A 20,026-nucleotide genomic window follows, 5' to 3' on the forward strand; every position below is an offset into this window, starting at 1 on the left:
CTGAAACAGGTGATTTTCTGAAACAATTTCCAGAGTGTGAGTTAAGTGGTCAAACTAGCCATAAAACACTCTTGTGAATCTTTCAGGATCCACAAGGCTCTTCTTTCACAGATTTCAGTATGAAGAATTAAAAAAACAAAAAAACCTGCAATCTGAACACTTGCGTAAATATTTTAGAACAAGAGAGGCTCATCTCTGTGTTTTCTGTGACAGCAGAACTTGACACAGTCTATGCCAGCTTTGTTTAGGGATATGGTAAGTTTTTTGTGCAATTCCAAATACTCTGAAATGTCACTCCCACATTGATACAGCTCTGACCAAGCTAAGCCAGTGGCAAAACAAGAAGAGGAGAAACAAAACCCAGATCCTAGGTAATCATAAAATCAGCAAACAGAAAAACAAATCTTTAATCTCTGAAGAAAGCTAGCCATTAGCTTCACCTATCAAATAAATGGCATTATAACTTGTCATACATATATTCAATAACTCTAATTTACAAATATTACATTCTTCCATTCTTAATCTGGAGTATAAGTGCATGTGTGAAAAGGTGTTTCACAATATATAATCTTTTAAAATTCTGAGCAGAACCAGACTGGTCCTGTTCTCCATGAATGAAATAAAAATCTTTAGAAAGGTTAATGTTCCTAAAATTATTGAATAACAAATTGGCTGTTCACAATGCTGTTTTTCACAACAACATAGGTTTAATTCTTCTTCTATAGGAGGGAAAGACAATCTGGTTAGGCTTACTTCCTAAGGAGAGCTTTGTGATTGTGTTAAGGAAGTCTTTCATATCCCATTGATTTTGCAGAAACTGACAGAGGGATTCAGATACAGAAACAGAATAAAATAGTGGAAATGTAAAGGTTTGTACTAAGCAGTCAGTAACATCTGGTTCTGTTTTTTGCAAGGACTCTACACAGCCATCTGTTGGACGACTCATACACTGCCAAAAGTGCATGTGCCAACAGCTCACATAAGAATTTACAAGTGATAAATGAAAAGAGAAACTTGAATAATAGCCTATTTAAGAATGATTTATTTTGGAGGCTAACAGTGGACTATCATGGTTGCAATGAAGTCATACTGCTGCTGAGTGTTGCTGTACGGAACATGCTAGAACTCCAGTATGAACTGGAGTTAAAGACAGCCAAGCAGTCTTCTACAACTGATACCTGTAACATGTTCCTCCTGATCCCTTTAACAGCAGAGTGCAGGTCATGGTTTGCTTTCACCTGGAGGGGTATCTAGTGCACCTAGAATTGACTGCCGCAGAGGTGGAAACACAGCCCTAATATTTGCCATACTCCTCTTTTTGCTGTACACGCTAAAGACCAGGTTTGGCTTTTTTTGCAATTACAAAAATCAAGTAATGAATACTCTGACCAGGAATAAAGGGGCCCTGCCTTTTGGCCAGGAGGAGGAAAGGCACAACTGGGTTTACTGGATTGGGTGGGTGCGATGGCCTGGCACATTAGTCTCCTGGAAGATAGCTCATGCCATAGCACTTGGGCCAGTCTGGAGAGGACAACGCGAAAAAATAAGCTTTACAGCACAGCCAGGGACTACAGTCCCATGATGGGTGCCAAAAAGGACTGTCATGGTTTAACTTCAGTCAGCAATGAAGTCCCTTATAGTCACTTGCTTTGTTCCCCATGATGGGATGGGGGAAGAATCAGAAGGTAAAAGTGAGAAAAGTCATGCATTGATATAAAGACAATTTACTAAATAAAGCAAAAGCTGTGAATATGAGCACAGCAAAATAAGGAATTCATTCACTACCTCCCAACGACAGGTAGGTGTTCAGCCATCTCCAGGACAGCAGGGCTTCGTCATGCATAACAGTAACTAGGAAAGACAATTGCCATGTCTCTAAATGTCACCCCTCCTTCTTCCCACTGCTTTCATTGATGAGCACAATGTCACATGGTCTGGGATATTTTTGGTCAGCTGGGGTCAGTTGTCCTGGCTGTGTCCCCTCCAAACTTCTTGTGCACCTCCAGCCTACTCCCTGGCGGGGCAGTCTGAGAAGCAGAAAAGGCCTTGGCCCTGTGTAAACTCTGCTCAGCAGTAACTAAACATCCCTGTGACAACAGCACTGTTTGCAGCACAATCCCAAAACATAGCACCAGAATATGTACTATGAAGAAAATGAACTGTATCCCAGCCAAAACCAGTACAACAGGAAAATCTAATGCATATTTAAGACCAATTGTTTAGGATTTACAAGTGAGAAGAAAACAGAGAAGGCAGTATCTGAAAAATAAATTAAACACAATATGCTAGTAGTGATGATCAAAGAATGTGGCCAGTTCTAATATCAGAAGTTTCTGATCCAAATAATACTGCTCTTCCGATCCACTTTCAGATTATCATCAACAAATAAGTACCTTCAGACAATGAAGAAGTTTTCAAAATTGTATTTCTTGCCAAAGCCAGTAACACAGAAAAAATGGCAAAAGGTAGGTGAATGAAAAAAGAGGCAGAGAAGCTCCTTCCCAAGGAACATGATCCTACTTTGATGTTTGATGCTATGCCAAACCAGGGATTAGATGAGGTAACCTCCAGGGGTCCCATCAAACCTAGGTTATTCTGTGTTTTTCAGCTTGTGTATTGGAGAAAGGAACTTGAAGATGGAAAAGCATGCTCAGGAAATACACAATAATATGTAGAAAAGAGGCTAAAGAAGCAGCAGAAGGAGACAATGTTACTCTCTTTTGCCTTTCCTCATTCCTCTGGAAAAAAATACTTATTTCATTAAACATAGGCATGAAATTACATTACTACTTTCTTTAAATAATGACAGCTGTTGCACCTTTCCTATGCATTTGCCACTAGAACTGCAGCCAGGAAGACAGAAGCCCTGCCTTCTGTCCTGAGGACAGAAGTTACACAGTATGTCCTATGCACAGAACCTACACATAAACTGAAAAGCACTTTTTCAAACAACATTACACTGTATATGTAATTTCATGTAAATTCAACTAAAACAATCACAAAAATTTTATTCACACAAAAGAGTTCTGCCTTAATAAAAATAGAATGAGTTCAGCTTCTCATAAAAAAGAAAAAAAGAAAAAAATTCTAAAAAACGGAATTCCAATTGAATAGTTTTTATTTCTAAGTGAAAATATATATTTTACTTCACATTTTAACAAACATTCAAATTTCAATCATTTGCCAACTTACATAGCTCCATTCGTGTAGACTGTGTCACTTCCCTCCACATACTGAACCTGGGCTGGGTAGACATGCTGTACCTGTTGCACGGTCTGCACTTGCTGAACCTGAAAACAAGAACACCAGAAATTCGGGATATTGTAAAGAAGGACACATGTTTCAGTGCACCTAATGGCTTCGAAACAACATGGGATTTCTCTGTTCTCATGATTACTAAAGGTATGTTGTAATCACAGCAAAGATAGTTACTGTTCTTACACAATATTTGTGCTGTTAGTCTGTTAAATGGAGCCCTAACATTGAAGATGCATGCTCATGGATCATGCACATCCTCAGTGCCAAAGACAGAAATAACAGGAAAGGGTAATAAAGATGAAATGAAGTGTAACTATGCTTTGCACCAAGCTGAAGAATTACATATACTATGGAAGAAAGTAGTATTTGGCCATATGTATGCCTTTCTTATTCCATTTCAGCCCTGAAAAGTACAAACCTTAAAATCACAGCTCAAGTGTGTTGCAGTAAGTTTAGAAATAAAGGTTCACATTAAGATGGTTTAGCTCTTGTTTAACTGGCGTTAAACTACAGTGATATTAGTTTTTTTCCCAGTAATGCTTTGAACCAATGTAGAATTACGCATTAAAGCCATCAGAGTATCCCTGTTCCAGAATTTCATCTGCTATGACAAACTCTGACAGAACCGGGTTTACGTCAATGAGCTAAGCAACAGACAGTAAGGCATGGATTATATTCACAGACACTGCTGAGACAGAGTGCCTGTTTTGTAAAATCACATCAACACAAATCAATTCCCACGAGTCACATACTACGTAGGGAAGCTCCTTATTATGCAAAGTTCATCTCCAGTTTTCATTTTTTGTCTTCTGCCACATTAAGGATTAAGAATTCCATATTTTGCACCTGTAATCATTTAGAAAAGCTGTATTTTGGTTCAAGAGCTATCCAGAATCCAAAAGATACAAAAGGACTTAGAGACTTCACAGACTGGCACAATTTTACCTAAGGGACTGGACAAAGAAAGTGTACAAATTTAGTAAATAGATTTAATATAAATTACTTTTAAGCAACTTATTCTTCTCAGATATTTTATTATAAGGCAAATTCAGCATGATCCAGTTGGTCCTAAGGACTGCAAACATAATCATCCCAGGTGAATTTGGGTTTCCTGCATTTGATGGATCATCTCCAAGAGCTTTTAGAGAATATCCTAATACACTCAACTCTGCTGTATTTTTAAAAGTTCTGTAAATGAGCACAGTTTTGCCAGTCTTTCATAGCACTGTCTGAGACTGTGAAAGGAAAACCTAGATTTTCACAGAAACCTTACCTTAGGTTGATATGAAAACATGAATTCTGAAAAACACAAAATACTCAAGGTTTTGAGTGCAGCTATACTACCATGTTAGAAAATCAAATGTTTCTGCCTATTAACAGCAATGAGACACAACATGATAGTTAAAATATCTATTAAAATCCAAGGTTTGTTGATTTCCTACATGAATCATTATATAAATTGACAAATATACATCAAATACTATTTCTCAACTTAAAAAAAAAATTAAAGATGTTTTCTAATTAATAAGGTAAGGTACTGCTGTGTACATTTCCTCTCCTAATAATATTTAGATATTTAACTTAAAGATTCAGTTCTCAAACTCAACACAAAACACTCTGACCCAAATTATGCATGTTACTAGGCTTTAGAACTTTTTTTTGAATTAAAAACCATAAATAGCTGTACTGTGCAAACTTCCTTTCAAAGAATTAAACTACTTCTATTTCCATCACCTTTGACTTCATAACTTAAACTAATTATAATTTGATGGAATGAGCTTGACCCAAATCCACTATAAGAAAGTTATGCCTGCAAGCTTGCAATTAATTAGTGTCTCTCAATATTCACATTTGCCAATCTGTGACAAAATTATGTACTCACGCAATTATTGACTAAAATGCATATATCCTTCACAGTAAAGCACATATTCAACATATTATGATAGGTTTTTAAGTTTGACTCTAGAAGTATGTATTCGTCTTGAGTGAGTCAAGTTCTATGACCTTTAACCAACAGGAGAAGGGGAGTCGTTGATAAGTATATTACAGAACACCAAACTGATCTACTTAACCTATACAGTGAGAAAACATCTTGAAAGCAGGCTTTGTTTTTAAAACCAGTCATCTGTCACCTGCCATGTGATGGATATGCTCAATTTTTCTGATCTAGTAGCGTAGCTGGGGAAACATTGCGGAAATGATGCTGCTGTCAGTATGAATTCCATGTTCTTGTCCAGCCTCTCACAACATGCACTTTGTTCCCTATTCACACACATTGGATATGTCTTAATCCCTATATAAAACCCCACGCCATTTTTCTATTAATAAAGGAAATGTGATTTTTGTCCCTGTAACCTGCATATTGATAAAATGGAACTCTACAGTATGTACAAACACAACATTAAAAACTTCCTATCAGTAAATGCAGGTCACATTTCCATTCTATAAGAGGTATTATATTCTCCCATTATTCTTGGATACAAGCTGCTACCATTTCAAAAACATCAGATCAGCACAGTGCAACACCTTTACCATAGAATTGAGAGGATACTGCAGTGACAAAGTGGTACATACTATGTCAAAGCTCAGTGTTTATGGGACAGGAAATTAAAAAATTCCAATATTCTGACTTGAAACAACAACAGAAATTAATTAACGATAAAACAAAATATCAAAAATTGCTAAAATTCAATTTTTCATGGATTAATTTCAAATTTTCAACAAATTTTATAAAAACTCTTTAGTAGCCTACTATGTAGCACTACTAGATAAGTCATTACTCTGAGTAAACAAAGAAACTTACTTTTTAAATCAACATTTAAGAATGGGTACACTACACTGCTATTAAAACATCTTTTCTACATCTGTAGTTCAAAATGTTTTTCCTTTAAATTTTCACAATGAAGTTCAATACAAAAGGGTCACTGTATTAGGTTAATTTTTCCCTAATAAGTTAATAAAAAAGACAGTTTATTAAAAAGGTTATTTTGCTTCAGCTTCTCAGACAGTCAGTACTACTATACTTAAACTGATTATGGGACCAAGAAAGCTTTAGTCACTACATCATATTGCAATGTACGTAGCAACCTTAAAGTAGAGAAAGTTAGAGGTATTTTTCATGTCAAAGAATTATAAAATAAATGAGTAGCCTTTAAGATGGACTTGTTAACAAAAATTCTGCCATGCTGAAAATCTTTGTTACGTATCTCCAATACTAATTTTATTCCCTATTTTATTGCACTTTGGGAAAAATGTTTTTATGAGAATTAAATCTAGTGCCACTGGATTACCTTTTTAATCTTCAACAACAGGAAGAAATGAAATGCATATATATATACTTTCTAAAAGCACAAAATTATTTGTGAATAGGTTGTTTATGAGGAATCAAAAGACCATCAAACATAGCTTTTGTGGAATAAAAAATTCTTCTTTTCTATTTATCTTTTTCTTGTACCTTTTCTTAAGCTGTTAAAGGAATTGTATCAGCTATGGTCTTCAGCTTCTGTGACAGAGCAGAAATTAGAGATCATAGAAAGAACATTCAATAGAGATCTAAACCTAAATGGCATTCTTGTATTTAAAAGTACTCCAAGAATCAAATAGTTCAGTGCAAAACAGAGAACATAATGAAATATTTATTAAAAAGTGACAATAGGCAAGTTCAGAAATGTTATGGTCCATCAGGGTGGACTGGTGAGCTAGTCACGGTAATTGTTACTATTGTCTGTCTATAAAGCAGAAAATTAACTGACTTGTATAGGAAATAATGAGTTAAGTAGGGTCAGACAGAAGATCTTTCACTCCTTTTGCTTCCGTGATTCTAGCCTGAAATAAGTAACTGGACTAAGATTAGAAGCAAGCATCTGAAATGTTCCAGGAGAACAAGAGGCTAATGAAAACTTATTTCAAAATACATATGTAATTATAACTACTAGTTCAAGGGGGGGAAAAAAGGAAAACAAATTATATCGTTAATTACACCACCTCAAAGGAACAAATGAGGGACTAAGTTACATTGTATCTGAGTTTGTCAACAGAAGTCCATAAAAGCATACTGAAATAGAGAAATTACACTGAGGAATAAAAACAAAATTTAAGAGACAATTTCGATTTCCAATAAAAACTGCTTATGCTTAAAGTACTACTAAGCAAAGAGTAGAACAATAGGGCAAAATATGTAAGGATTTTAAAATGCCATTTAAAAAAGAACATGTAATTATCCACAGTGCCTAAGCAAACAACTTGAATGTGCATAGTTTTCTGTTCTCAGAGATAAAAATAATTTTTGTATGTTCATTAGTCTGGATTACTTTCGGCAACCAACATATAAATAGCACATGCTGTAATATTCTAAGCACATTCATATTTATATAAAGGCTAATGCCAGTTCATGATTATGCTTTTCATATGCTAAACATGATTTTGCATTAAGAGCAATTTTGATCAGCAGAAGTCTGTATCTCCAGTTAATGATACAATGCTTTGTGAATGCAATGGCCATGATGTGTGGTAAACATGCAGAAATGCTTTGTTCAACTTCTGATGCATGGATATACTTTCATAAAATAGATTATATTTGCAGTTTTATTTCTCCAATCCTTCCACACTGCCTGGTACAAACTGCAAAATTAAGGTAATTTTGGATCCTCAGAAGCTTACTGCACTGTGGTAAAAACCGCCTGTTCAAAAAACGATGCTACATCAGTGAAAAATTCCTGTATCGGCGGAAGCAAAAGACTAAGAAAATTCCTCAGGCTATTAAAACTGAATTTGATTAAACTCCAACCTTTTCGGCTTTACTTTTGTTGCTTTTTGTCCCCTTACCATTCCCCTCTATCCCAACTCAACAGTGACAGCTGCTGTGCTGCATGAAACCAGCTGCCATAGTGTCGCTTTACCAGATGGGAAGCCGAAGTTTCCACCAAAGGTACTTTTTTTTTTCCTATTTCTGGAGTATCACAGCAGAGTTTCATGAGCTCAATATTTATACTAGTTATATGCAAATTAGGGAATTGTTTTAGCTGAAAATATCAAAAGTTACTATTTTGCTGTTTGCTCAAAAGACAGGATGCTTCAGTACAAACAGCTGTACTAAAAAGGCTCTTAGTCCATCCTTCCATTTATTCAGAATTATTCAGTACAAGTACTAATACATTACTGTAAACATAATACAGACGTTTCAGCTACACCAAATTGTTGCATATATAGACACTTACATTACAGCATCTTCGAATTTAACAACAGTCAAGTGCCCTATTGTTTTAGTAAAGTATAATCACAAGAGCTTATAATTCAAATGTGAATATTCACACTTATTTTGGATACAACTGACAGTATTAAGTATACGTCTTAAAAACCATAGGAAAAAACCCAAACGATACCTCATATACTATGCACCTAAAACCTTTCTTCCAAATTTCAACACTGGTAACTTCAAATCTTCAGAAATAATAAGCACTCACTCTGCCAATGAAAGTATGACTTTATGAAATCAAAAGTCTTTCTATGATTTTCCTATCAAATGTACATAAAGCTAAAATTAACTTTAAGCAAATGCTATCTGTAGACAAATAATTCCTCAGGGCAGAGCATACCTAAAATTTCTTCAACACAATGATTGTTTCCACGTTTGATACTCTCTTTTTTAACCCTACAGTTCAAATTACCTATCCCACCTACATGCTTCATCGCATTTCCTGCTGACACACCACATTTACATCTTTACTCTTCCTTTTCTCCTCACCTCACATCCACTTCCATAATGTACCTTCTCTCCACACAAATCTTCCACCCATACTGCATAATCACTGCAACACTGTCTGTACTGGATTTCCAAACATCCTTGTTACATCTTCAATCCCTGCAAAATTTTGGAGAAACTCCTTTTCCTTGACTGGGTTGATCCCTTAGCTTTCCTTTCCGAAACATTGTGCCAATCCTTACAGCGAGTGTTAAGAGTCAAGTGGAGAAATATAATCTAATATCTCCATAGAGAAAAATAACCCAAAATAATGATGGAGTGAATACTCAAAATCAGCAGTACTAAAGGAGATGTATGTAAACCTGATCAGAGACAGTTCTACATAGACATTGCAACAATTTAAAAAAAAATCAGTTTCCTTTTCTCATTAAGGTATAATCAAGCAAGAAAAAATTGCGAGCTACTTCTGGACTTCTGTGTTTTGAGATGAGTATTACATTAATAGAAGATAACTGGAATAACTTCAGAAAAGATACAGTCAGTGCCAAAGATTAATGTATCATTTCTGTGGGAAAATAAGGAGCCAAATCTATTCTAGAAGTTTTCAGAAAGGTAGAAACTTTGCAGAAGCAAAGTGTATGAACACCAAAGCCCTGCTCATTCTTCATTTGCTTACAATAAAATGAGGGCAGAAACGCATGGGAGACCCTACCTTTACAATTCAATCAATCCAATGGTTAGAACTGCAACACTATAAAGTATTCTATGTGCCATGAATTGCTTCCTAATCTTCAAACCCTCATACTGCTGAAGTACTTCATATGGATAAAATTCAGCATGTAATATTAGACCATAGTATGTATATCCTGTTTGCTTAAAAATAAGCAACTGTGTAGCACCACCAAATTGCCACCTTTTAGCTGAAAAGATGAAATAAAGGAATAACAAAGAAGAGATCACATGAACTACATCTATTAAACATCTGTAACCATGAAATAATATAAAAATCACACAAATTATCCACATCTTATTTCACATAGAAGTATAGTCTTGCGCTTCACAAACCTTATAAAAGAGTTAACCAGCCAAAATCTACAACGGTTAGCTATGTTCAAGCATCATGGAAGCTTCAATTAAAACCTAACATAGTATTCAGAAGCCTCTGAGAGGATTATTTAACAGTCTGAACTCAGGAGAAAATCCTTCAAAAAATTCATGTTTCACAAGTGGTAATTCTAAGCAAACACACAAAAACATTTATATACAATTTTACTAGTCCAAATTCAATGCTTTTCTGAGTCAGTTTTTTTGAAAAAAACAAGCATTAATCCTAAAAAATACATGAAGATACAAGCAGAAATAATAGTAATGGAACTATGAGGCACTATAAATTGAGTCTGTACATCTGGAAACAAGTATCAGTGAAATGTACATGGCTGTGGAATACATATATAAAAATGCACCACCTGGAATTTTAGAACTAAATGAATGCTGAAGAATTTAGTTGAGGGAAATGTTCTCCACTAGCACAAATTATGCTATTTAGTAAACTATCTTCAGTTCTCGTATTATTGATTCTGAAACTGTGAAGTCAGTTGTTGGTGAAAAACGGCATCAGGTGTCACCCAGAGTACCTGTCACATGGACAGCTCATTTGTGTATTCCGAAAAAGTCTTGTACAGCTGTCATGGCTTTCACATGCAGTCCGTTACCTCCATACTTTTCCTTTTTTCCTCCCTATTTTATTCAGCCATCACTCCTTTCAAAGCTTGTGTGTGCTGCATCGGTGCGTGACTGTCTAATGTAACAGAGATCTGCACAGTGCTGGCTGCTACAGAAGTCTTCTTACTTACCTGGCAAATGCACATCACTAATTACCTACTGTCATATCAAAAATACTTTCATGACATTGTGCAAAGATCTGCAGAGAGTCAAGCATAGAGATGCAAAGAACAGTACTTTTAATTTTTACATTTGTACTTGGATGTCCAAATGAAAGGAGAAATTATATAGCAAATAATATAAAAATATATTCATTATTTAAAGCAAAAAATTGTAAATGTTCAGTAACATAAATTATATTTCTACAAGCTATTACATGAATTCCTTAATAACCTTCAGTTAGAAACATGTATGTGTACTACTGGTGCTTGTCAGATGCTGTAGTTAAGGAACAGATCCTGAAAACAGCTTGCCTTTTTCCAGCTGTTTTGATTGCAGCAAAATAAAATTGATAAAAGCAAAGCAAAAGAGTTCATTTAGCAGTCTTGTACAAAATCAAGTTCTCCACTACATTGCGAAGAACTATCCTTCCTGATTTTTTTTTTAATCTTCCCAAAGCTTAAGGTCACCTACCTGTTGTTGCACCGGTACTTGCTGTACTACTTGTGTGGGCACTGCTGCCTGGCCAGCCACAGATGTCTGTAAAGTCACAGTCGAACTTGTATCCGACCCAGTCTCTGATGTCTGCATTGTGATCTCTGAATAAAATTAAGAAAATAAAGAAATAAAAAAAATGTTAGTGCATTACTTTTTTTTTTTTTTTTTTTAAATTTTGTCACTTCTATTAGCACACTAATTTGATACTTATCTCTATTTGGATCTCAAAATTGGTATGAGCCAAAAGGTTTTTCCCCTTACTAGCATATGAGTTAGTACGAGTGGGTTTTTACTTTACTTTTATCTTACCTATATTCAAAATATCTTTTATTTACATGTTCAGAAATATGTATCACTTCTCTGAGTTTTGTCACTTCAGGAATAACTCAGAATGAAGGCCTGTAATCTGGACAGCAAACTCTGAAAAGCATTTAATGAGTCACAGTGACAAAGCAACTCTAATAACCTTTTTCAGTAGTAAGTATTAAAGCAACCTCTGTACTTAAAATCTGAGAAGAATAAATGTTTCGGCACTAAAACCATATAGAAATACACACGCAGTGGAAAAGTGCCTTGCATCGGAGCCCTGACATTTAAAAGGAACAATGGAAATTTGTACAGAATACAGAAATGGTTTGAGAATTAAGCAAAGTGCCTTACAAACAAAACTTAATCAGAAAGACAACCATGGATGACTTACACCTTACCTAAACACGAAACATAGATTGGGAACTACAAAATTCCTCAATTTTGCGAAGCAGAAATAACAATACAATTGACTGGGTGACCAACCAAAACCAAAGTTAATTCAAAATCAGGAATTAAATTTAAAAAAAAAAAATTGTTTAAGGAATGGATGATTAACATGTGAAAATAATAACCAGATAAGGAAGGTTCACCTGGTACCTTCAAAACAGAAGGTTGTATGCTTCTGTGAAGAACTAGAGCAAATACAAATTATTAGTCTGTAAACCAAATGTTCTGGGATCTAAAAATTTTACTGCCTTTAATGTATATTGGCTACAGAATGCTTTGGCAACCTGAGGACTTGTATCACTAAAAATGAATAGTATTGCCATGCATAATGAAAGAGGTTTATGGGAAAAAAAAATCTCTAAGTACTGAATGAACTATCAAGTGATTTTTCAGTTTAACTCTACAAACCTATATGGCTGACAGAGAAGAAACTAGAGTTTAATTCCACCTTCACCCACTTCCCCAGGGAAATAACAACCTCTCCCCCAAAAAAACCTTAAAATATTTTTTGAGACAAAACCATAAAAAAAATTTTGTCTATTCATGGGCATAACAACATAGAGTAGGAGGAATTCATCGCTGTATCAAAAAAAATGCAGAGCCTCTCAGAATATACAACATCCTCCTTGGTTGAAAACTGAACCAGCTGCAACAACAGACCTTCCTTTCAAGGCTAGGATCCACAGCAGTTTAATCTGATTTAAAGCTGGGGTTCTGCAGTCGCTCCCTCCAACTACCCCTGAATCACTTTGCTGGACTGGACAAGGTTGAGAAGTGGGCCCACATGAACCTCGTGAGGTTCAACAAGGCCAAAATGCAACGTCCTGCACTTGGGCCAGGGCAAACTCTGGTACTAGTTCAAGCTGGGGGATGACGGGGTTGAGCGCAGCCCTGCTGAGAAGGACTTGGGGGTACTGGTGGATGAAAAGACAGACAGGACCTGGTAATGTGTGCTTGCAGCCTCAAAGGCCAATTGTATCCTGGACTGCATATGAAAAAAGTGTGGCCAGCAGGTCAAGAGAGGTGATTCTGCCCCTCTACTCTGATCAGACCCCACCTGGAGTCCTGCATCCAGCTCTGGAGCCCTCAGCACAGGACAGACATGGACCTGCTGGAGAGGGGGCAGAGGAGGCCACAAAAATGACCCGAGGGCTGGAACAGCTCTGCTGTGAGGACAGGCTGAGAGAGCTGGGGTTGTTCAGCATGGAGAAGAGAAGGCTCCACAGAGACTTTATTGCAGCTTTTCAACACTTAAATATGGGGAAAGACTTTCTAGCAGGGCCTGTTGTGATTGGTCCAAACAACAGTTCTGCCAATTCAGAATTTAAAATTTTTGAAAAGCATCAGAATAATCCTATGGATATGTCTACTCACTTAGGGATGTACCTTCACCTTAAGGTATTAATCATTTGTACTTAGTCCTTAACCTGTTACCCTTGACTTGGAAAATTTCTTCAAAAGTGAAGTAAAAAAAAAGCACCAGGTTGTCTGAGCAAGCCTGCACCCGCTGTCATACATAACCCAGACAAAAACACCAAGAAGCTGGCAGAATAGTGGAAATCAAAAGCTAAGTGCTGAGCAGCTTCCTAAATCACCTCCCTGCTGTAAAAGTACTTCGAGTCAGCTTCTGAGCACAATTAAATGGGTCAGTTTAAGCCACCAGTTCCAACAATCATTTAATATACTGCAGCTCTAATGGGAAACAGAAGTGAACAGTTGAATAGAATTGAAAGACATTACTTGATACCAGCCCTTAGCTTTACTTGGCTATTTGTTGGTTTTGTGGTAACAGTTTATAAACATGTCAATCACTGGAAGAGAGCAGGAATGCCACTACAGTCAGAGTTTTGACTGGTGAAAGACCGCTCTGTATTGCCATTTATCTGTTAATTGCTATGTTACATCTCAGGCAGCACGGGATCAGTACAGCTGCAGTTCAAGATGCTCAAGAAACCAGAGCCAGGTACTCTCACTGAAGTGAGGAACATAATGTGTTCACTTCCTTGTGGCAGTTGTCATGGATTGTGCCTGGCTGACATTCACATCAGCCCTTTAGGGAAAGGGAGCAGCTTCATTTTGGCTGTAAACCAGCTGTCAGTCAAGCTGTGGAGAAGCTCTGGGATGAGCAGACTGCAAGTGCCAGTGCCAGCCGGCAGTCCGCTGTTAGGCACTGAGGGATGCTGAACAGGAATAGCCAGGAGTCAGATATTCTCTGCCCAGTCCTGGAAGTCACCATGTCCCAAGACACGTCAGGACACATGACAGAAAATCCAGGGTTAGGTGAGAGAACACCCAGAAGGAAACTGAGAGACCCCAGAGGACCCCACAGCACAGGCTGGGACTATCCACAGTACAGCTGGCACTGCTACACTGACCTACCAAACTTCAGACTACACAGGATGGGGGAGCCATGCAACCTGTAACACGCATGTACATTTTTCATTAAAGTTTTTCGGTGACTGAGTGCATTTTACCTTCACACTGTCAATTTGGTGAGACCTTATATTTAAGTATACAATCTGATGTGCTTCTCTAACTCAGAACTGTAATACACTTTTATTAATAATCTGAGAGACAGGTTAACTGACTTAATATGAATTTATTCAAAATTGTTTAGGTTGCTTCCATTATTCCGCCTAAGTCTCTATTCTAATTGCAGTTCTTCACTATAGCTCAATACACAGTATAGATTTTTCCTTGTAGATGCCATACAATATGTTTGATAATCAAGCTTTTTCATCTTTCTATTCACTGGAAGTTTTTCTAGCACCATGTTAGTGAAGCAGTCAGTGTAATTCTTTTACATTCTATCAATACTGAGCAGTTACATTAATATATTTTTATAATCTAAACGAAATCTCTTTCACAGATACTGCATATAGGTAAAGAACATGCACATTACAACAGAAAAGACATCATCCTTGCCTAATGGGACTGTCAGGTGTATGACTAGCAACAGATAAATGTTTGACAAAGATTCTTTTTACTCTAGCTAATTAAGCAGTTGGACACACCCATCTGTTAATGGTTTTGCTTTGTATGTGAATGTAAGCTAAACAGGCCACACTCTGAAAGAAGGCTAATTAACCCCTCCAAGTAGGAAAAAGATACTGCCCAAGCTCAGCTGCTGAATGTGACAAGATTAGTAATTCTTCAGTCTAATGGGAAGAACACAGGCAAAGCTACTATGCTGAAAATTACCCCTTTCCTGTATATTCTGTGTAATTTCATGTTGTCTGCTAAGTTCCCTAAAGATGTTTCAATACATTCAGATTCTGAGTTGGAATCCTTCTGTCTTCTAGATGTGAAATATCAAGACTGAATGGTTAAAGAGTCTAACTTGATCTATTACTTATCAAATTGTCAGATTTATGATTACTGCTTATTTTGTTCCTGGACGACTTCACTCCGAACTAATTTACTTTTTTTAAGCTACCAGTGTTTGCAAAGTTTAGTTCAGCTCATACGCTTTATTGTCTAGATCAAATAATGTAGCAAGCTTTAATTCAATGCAGAAAATGAAAGCCTGTAATTTACTTTCAAGTGCAGCAGGAAATTTCTTTTTTCTCCTCTAGAAGGCTAAATAAAACATCACAGAAGGTAAAGTGAACTAGATCTCATAATCACATGGAGTAATAGCAGGCTTTAATGGTCAGAATAAAAGGGTAATCTTAAGATTTTATCTATTTATAATGGTGCATCACCAATACAATCATTAAGAATTTCAGGCAACATAATTTGTTTCACAATAAAGGAAAACTACTCAGAACATAAAGTTTCAACAAGTAATGCAGAATGCTTGGTTCCTGAACAATAGTATAAATGGAAACAAGTTTCAGTAATACACTGGAGTTTTAGATAGGAATTCATTTTCAACTTTTGTGTAAACAAAAATTTTATGAACAATTGCCTTCAAACAAGTGATGTTATGAATTCGAAGAAATAATTGATGTGTGTTAACAGTAAAGCAGAAGGCAGTTTATACATGCTATTCATAGGAAAAAAAATATATACTGTAAATCATTTTTAGATACTAATGTATTTTCATGTCAGAACATCAGTTTCTTACTGAACACTATTTGATTGTTTGTCCCCTGCCAAGGTTCTCAGGTATACCACTGTAGGCAGCTGGACCGCTGATAAAAGGACTAGTTGCTAAATATTCCAGTTAGCAATGTGAATCTCATTATGTTTTGTCCAGCTTTTCATGGATTTATGGAAGGAATAATAGTTAACCGAATGGCATAGAATGAAGTATATAAGTTGATTCTCCAGATTCACATATCATTTCCAGTACAAAACCTACAATAGCAGAACAAAAAGGGGAAGTAAAGAGAGATACACTGGAAGGGACCAATATATAAGTGGCAACTCTTGGTAACTCCTTCAGAGAAAGTTCATAACATCAAAAAACAATGTCTTGACAATCAGATTATTAAGTACCTAAGAAAAGTACTAGTCAACAATTGTCATGATTAAATTTGTATCTCCAGCAGATCATAGACAGAACATGGATGGTTAGGCCCAATGACTACTTTATGACTCTCCCACTGTGACCTACCTACTAATTTTACCTGCAAAAACTTCAAAATTGTATTTAGTCTTGGTGGACAATATATCAATATTACACATCACATCAGCCCTACACATCAGTACACATCAGCAACAGGACTACATTCACAACGAAAGGACAAAACAAAACTTCTGAAGAGTTTTTGTTGTGACAAGACAACACAGGAACGTCCTTGTTGCGGTGGGTATTTTTTTGTGTTTAGTCAGAAACAAGTTTTGACAAAAGAATGAAAAATAATTACAGGTATTGTAACTATCATTAACTATCATTATGCATAGAATTATTTCTGGGAGATCAAGTACACGCTTATCCCAGCCCATCGAAGTTACGTTGGCCCACACAGAAATGTTCAAATGCCAGTGACAACCAGTGGAGTCTGGGGAAAAAGTGCCCACTTTCATTCTAACTTTCTGTGTCAAAGAGCTCATAAGCCTGGTCATCTTGATCTCAGAGACTAGGAACCATCAAAGACCATGGCCATCAGAGTCAACAATAATCATCAGATTCATAGTACTGTAAGCCTATGGCTTAGTTAATGTATTTGATTAATGTTTGATTCTTAGCTTTTAAACAGACTAATTGGGTAGTAGTTGAGCATATATAAATGCTTGCCTGAAATTTGGAGATTTGGTTGGTGCCTCTCAGAATATTCTCTTTACAGCAGTTCCCAATTACCCAGCGATAATAGCTGCAACAATTCACACCACAGCTGTACCAGGAAATCTGCTTGGTATGGTGCCAACTCACCGCAAAATGGAGAGGAAAGCACTGGGAATGCAAGATAACTCTGAACTACAATGCAACTAAACAGACTTAAGATGTCAACACACAGGGAATACAAAGGGCACAAGGACACATAGTTAGTTGTGTCCAGATGTAACTTCATCATACTCACCTATATATTGTCATTCTGCACCTGATAGCTGTCTTGCCAAATAAGCCTTGCTTCTCCTTATACCTTCCTCCTAACTTACCCTTCTACTCTAGATTACCTTTACCCTTGCTTGTGTTTCTGCTGAAAGAGCATCTGAACCAAAAAACCAAACCAAAACAAAACAAAAGAAGGTTAAAGTTATGTAATATTAGGTTAGTGCAAAAGGAACTGTGTTTTTTACATTGTTGAAATTTGCTGTCTGATATTGGAATATATTCTTAAATAAATGTGGTTATGATATACATAATTTTAATATGCCTTTGTCGCTTTATGGTTTTTTTGCTACTGACTTATTACTCACTGTTTCTTTTATATTTATTTTCAACTACAGGAATGATGTTAGACAAAAATTGATTTAGAGTGATTTTCTTACTCAAGTTCAAAATGGGTCCTAAAGCAGGGGAAACAACTTGCAACATCAGCAATGCCTTTGGCCCAGGATCTGCTGATGAACATACAGTGCAGTGGTGGTGCAAAAAGTTTAACAAAGGAGACGAGAGCCCTGAAGATGAGGAGTGTAGTGGCCGGGTATCAGAAGCTGACAATGACCAACAGAGACTAATCATTGAAGCTGATCCTCTCACAACTACATGAGAAGTTGCCAAAGAACTCAACATCAACTGTTCTACAGTCGTTTGGCATTTGAAGTTAATTGGAAAGGTGAAAAAGCTCGAGAGGTGGGTGTCTCAGGAGGTGATCAAAAATTAAAAAAAATGTTGCTTTGAAGTGTTGTCTCCTCTTACTCTACACAACAACAACAAACAATTTCTCACACGACAAAAAGTGGATTTTATATGACAACTGGTGATGAGCAGCTCAGTGGCTGGACTGGGAAGAACCTCCAAAGCACTTCCCAAAGCCAAACAGGCAGCAAGAAAAGGTCATGGTCACTGTTTGGTGGTCTGCTGCTGTTCTCATCCACTGCAGCTTTCTGAATCCCTGCAAAACCATTCCATCTGAGCATCTGCTCAGCAAACCGATGAGGTGGACCGAAAGCTGCAATGCCAGCAGCCAGCACTGGTCAACAGAAAGGGTCGAATTCTTCTCCATGACAATGCCCAAGCGCACGTCACATAACCAATGCTTCAAAAGTTGAACAAATTGGGCTACAAAGTTTTCCCTCATCCGCCATATTCACCTGATCTCTCGCCAACCAACTGCCACTTCTTGAAGCACCTTGACAACTTTTTGCAGGGAAAACATTTCCATGACCCGCAGGATGCAGAAAATGCTTTCAAAGAGTTCATCAAATTCCAAATCATGGATTTTTACACTGTAGGAATAAAACTCATTTCTCAGTGGCAAAAAAATGTGTTGACTGTAATAGTTCCTATTTTCATTAATAAAGATGTGTTTTAACCAGTTATAATGTTTTAAAATTTATGGTTCAAAACCACAATTACTTTTGCACCAACCTAATACTTGAAATTAAAAGCATTCCAAAGCATAGAAATCTGTTCTGCTCAGACACACTAACTAAAAAGAAGAAAAAGCACTGGAAAAAAGGTGAAAATTACATTGAATTATGTACAGAATGAGCTAAAGTTTTGTGAATTGAAATCACTTCAGTGCAAAGCTTCTTTACTAATCACATTCAGACACAAATTATCTGGAATGCCGTGGGCAGAGCATGTGAATTCTTCTTTCGCACCAGAGCAGTTAACTCAGACCTGGAGCTTTAGTTAGCCCTGAACACTGGCATAGCTTCCTGATCTCTGTGCTCTATCATATAAATGTATCTTCTGAACCACCATAACTGAAAAGCATTTTTTTAACTATCTCAAGGGAAAAAAAAAGTTTTTGGTGTAAAGACCTGATCAAATAATTCACAAGAAGCTCTGGAACCCAAAAGTTTGGAATTTAAAACAGAAGAATTTTTAAAAATTGGTATTTTGAATGATTTCAGGTCCTAAACCAACAGCAAATTGGTGGCTCGAGACTTCTTACTTATCAGGTGGCTTGTAGGTTTTTAAGCCATTTATCAATGGACAGCATCCTTCTCTCTTTTTAAGACTACTTAAGACTGTTCCTGGCTTGACAGCATTTGCTATAGTAGAAAATTTGTCCCTGGCTTGAGAGCATTTACTGCAGTAGAGCATTTGTCTCTCAAGATACTTTGAAAGCTTTCTTTTGTATTGCAAATAGAATTTGCAAAGACGGAACTGTTTAATGGATTGACAGTGGAATATCTGTTAATTTATTTCTATACAATTTAAAAGGTACTATTCTAATGTAAATCATAGATTAAAAAAAATCATAGATAAAAAGATTCACATATGCTTTATTTGTGCTCGTAGCTGTAATTATGCATGACATTAACTTGCTTCACTGAAACACATACACATTGAAGTCTTTCTGATCTCCCCAAACAACCTCGTTGTAACATGTATTAAGTGCTGTGATGTTAAAAACTACTGAGTATTTA

At 36.5% G+C, this 20,026-nt stretch overlaps 1 protein-coding gene across 2 annotated transcripts in view; it reads right to left on the bottom strand.

Annotated features, from left to right (window-relative positions):
- The window catches only part of RFX3 (regulatory factor X3), a gene marked incomplete at both ends in the record, with an annotated part of 55,099 nt that extends 43,660 nt beyond the window's left edge, over positions 1-11,439 (bottom strand). Inside the window, 2 exons of one of the 2 annotated variants that reach the window (XM_080362668.1) lie at positions 3,193-3,290; positions 11,315-11,439. In XM_080362668.1, the coding sequence (XP_080218794.1) occupies positions 3,193-3,290; positions 11,315-11,431 (215 nt within the window). The remainder of the gene's footprint in view (positions 1-3,192; positions 3,291-11,314) is intronic. The other variant, XM_080362669.1, reaches the window with a different exon arrangement.
- Between the last annotated feature and the right edge of the window lie 8,587 nt (positions 11,440-20,026).

This window comes from Nesoenas mayeri, assembly GCF_963082525.1.
Source record: "Nesoenas mayeri genome assembly, chromosome: Z".
In the NCBI taxonomy this organism is placed as follows: domain Eukaryota; kingdom Metazoa; phylum Chordata; class Aves; order Columbiformes; family Columbidae; genus Nesoenas; species Nesoenas mayeri.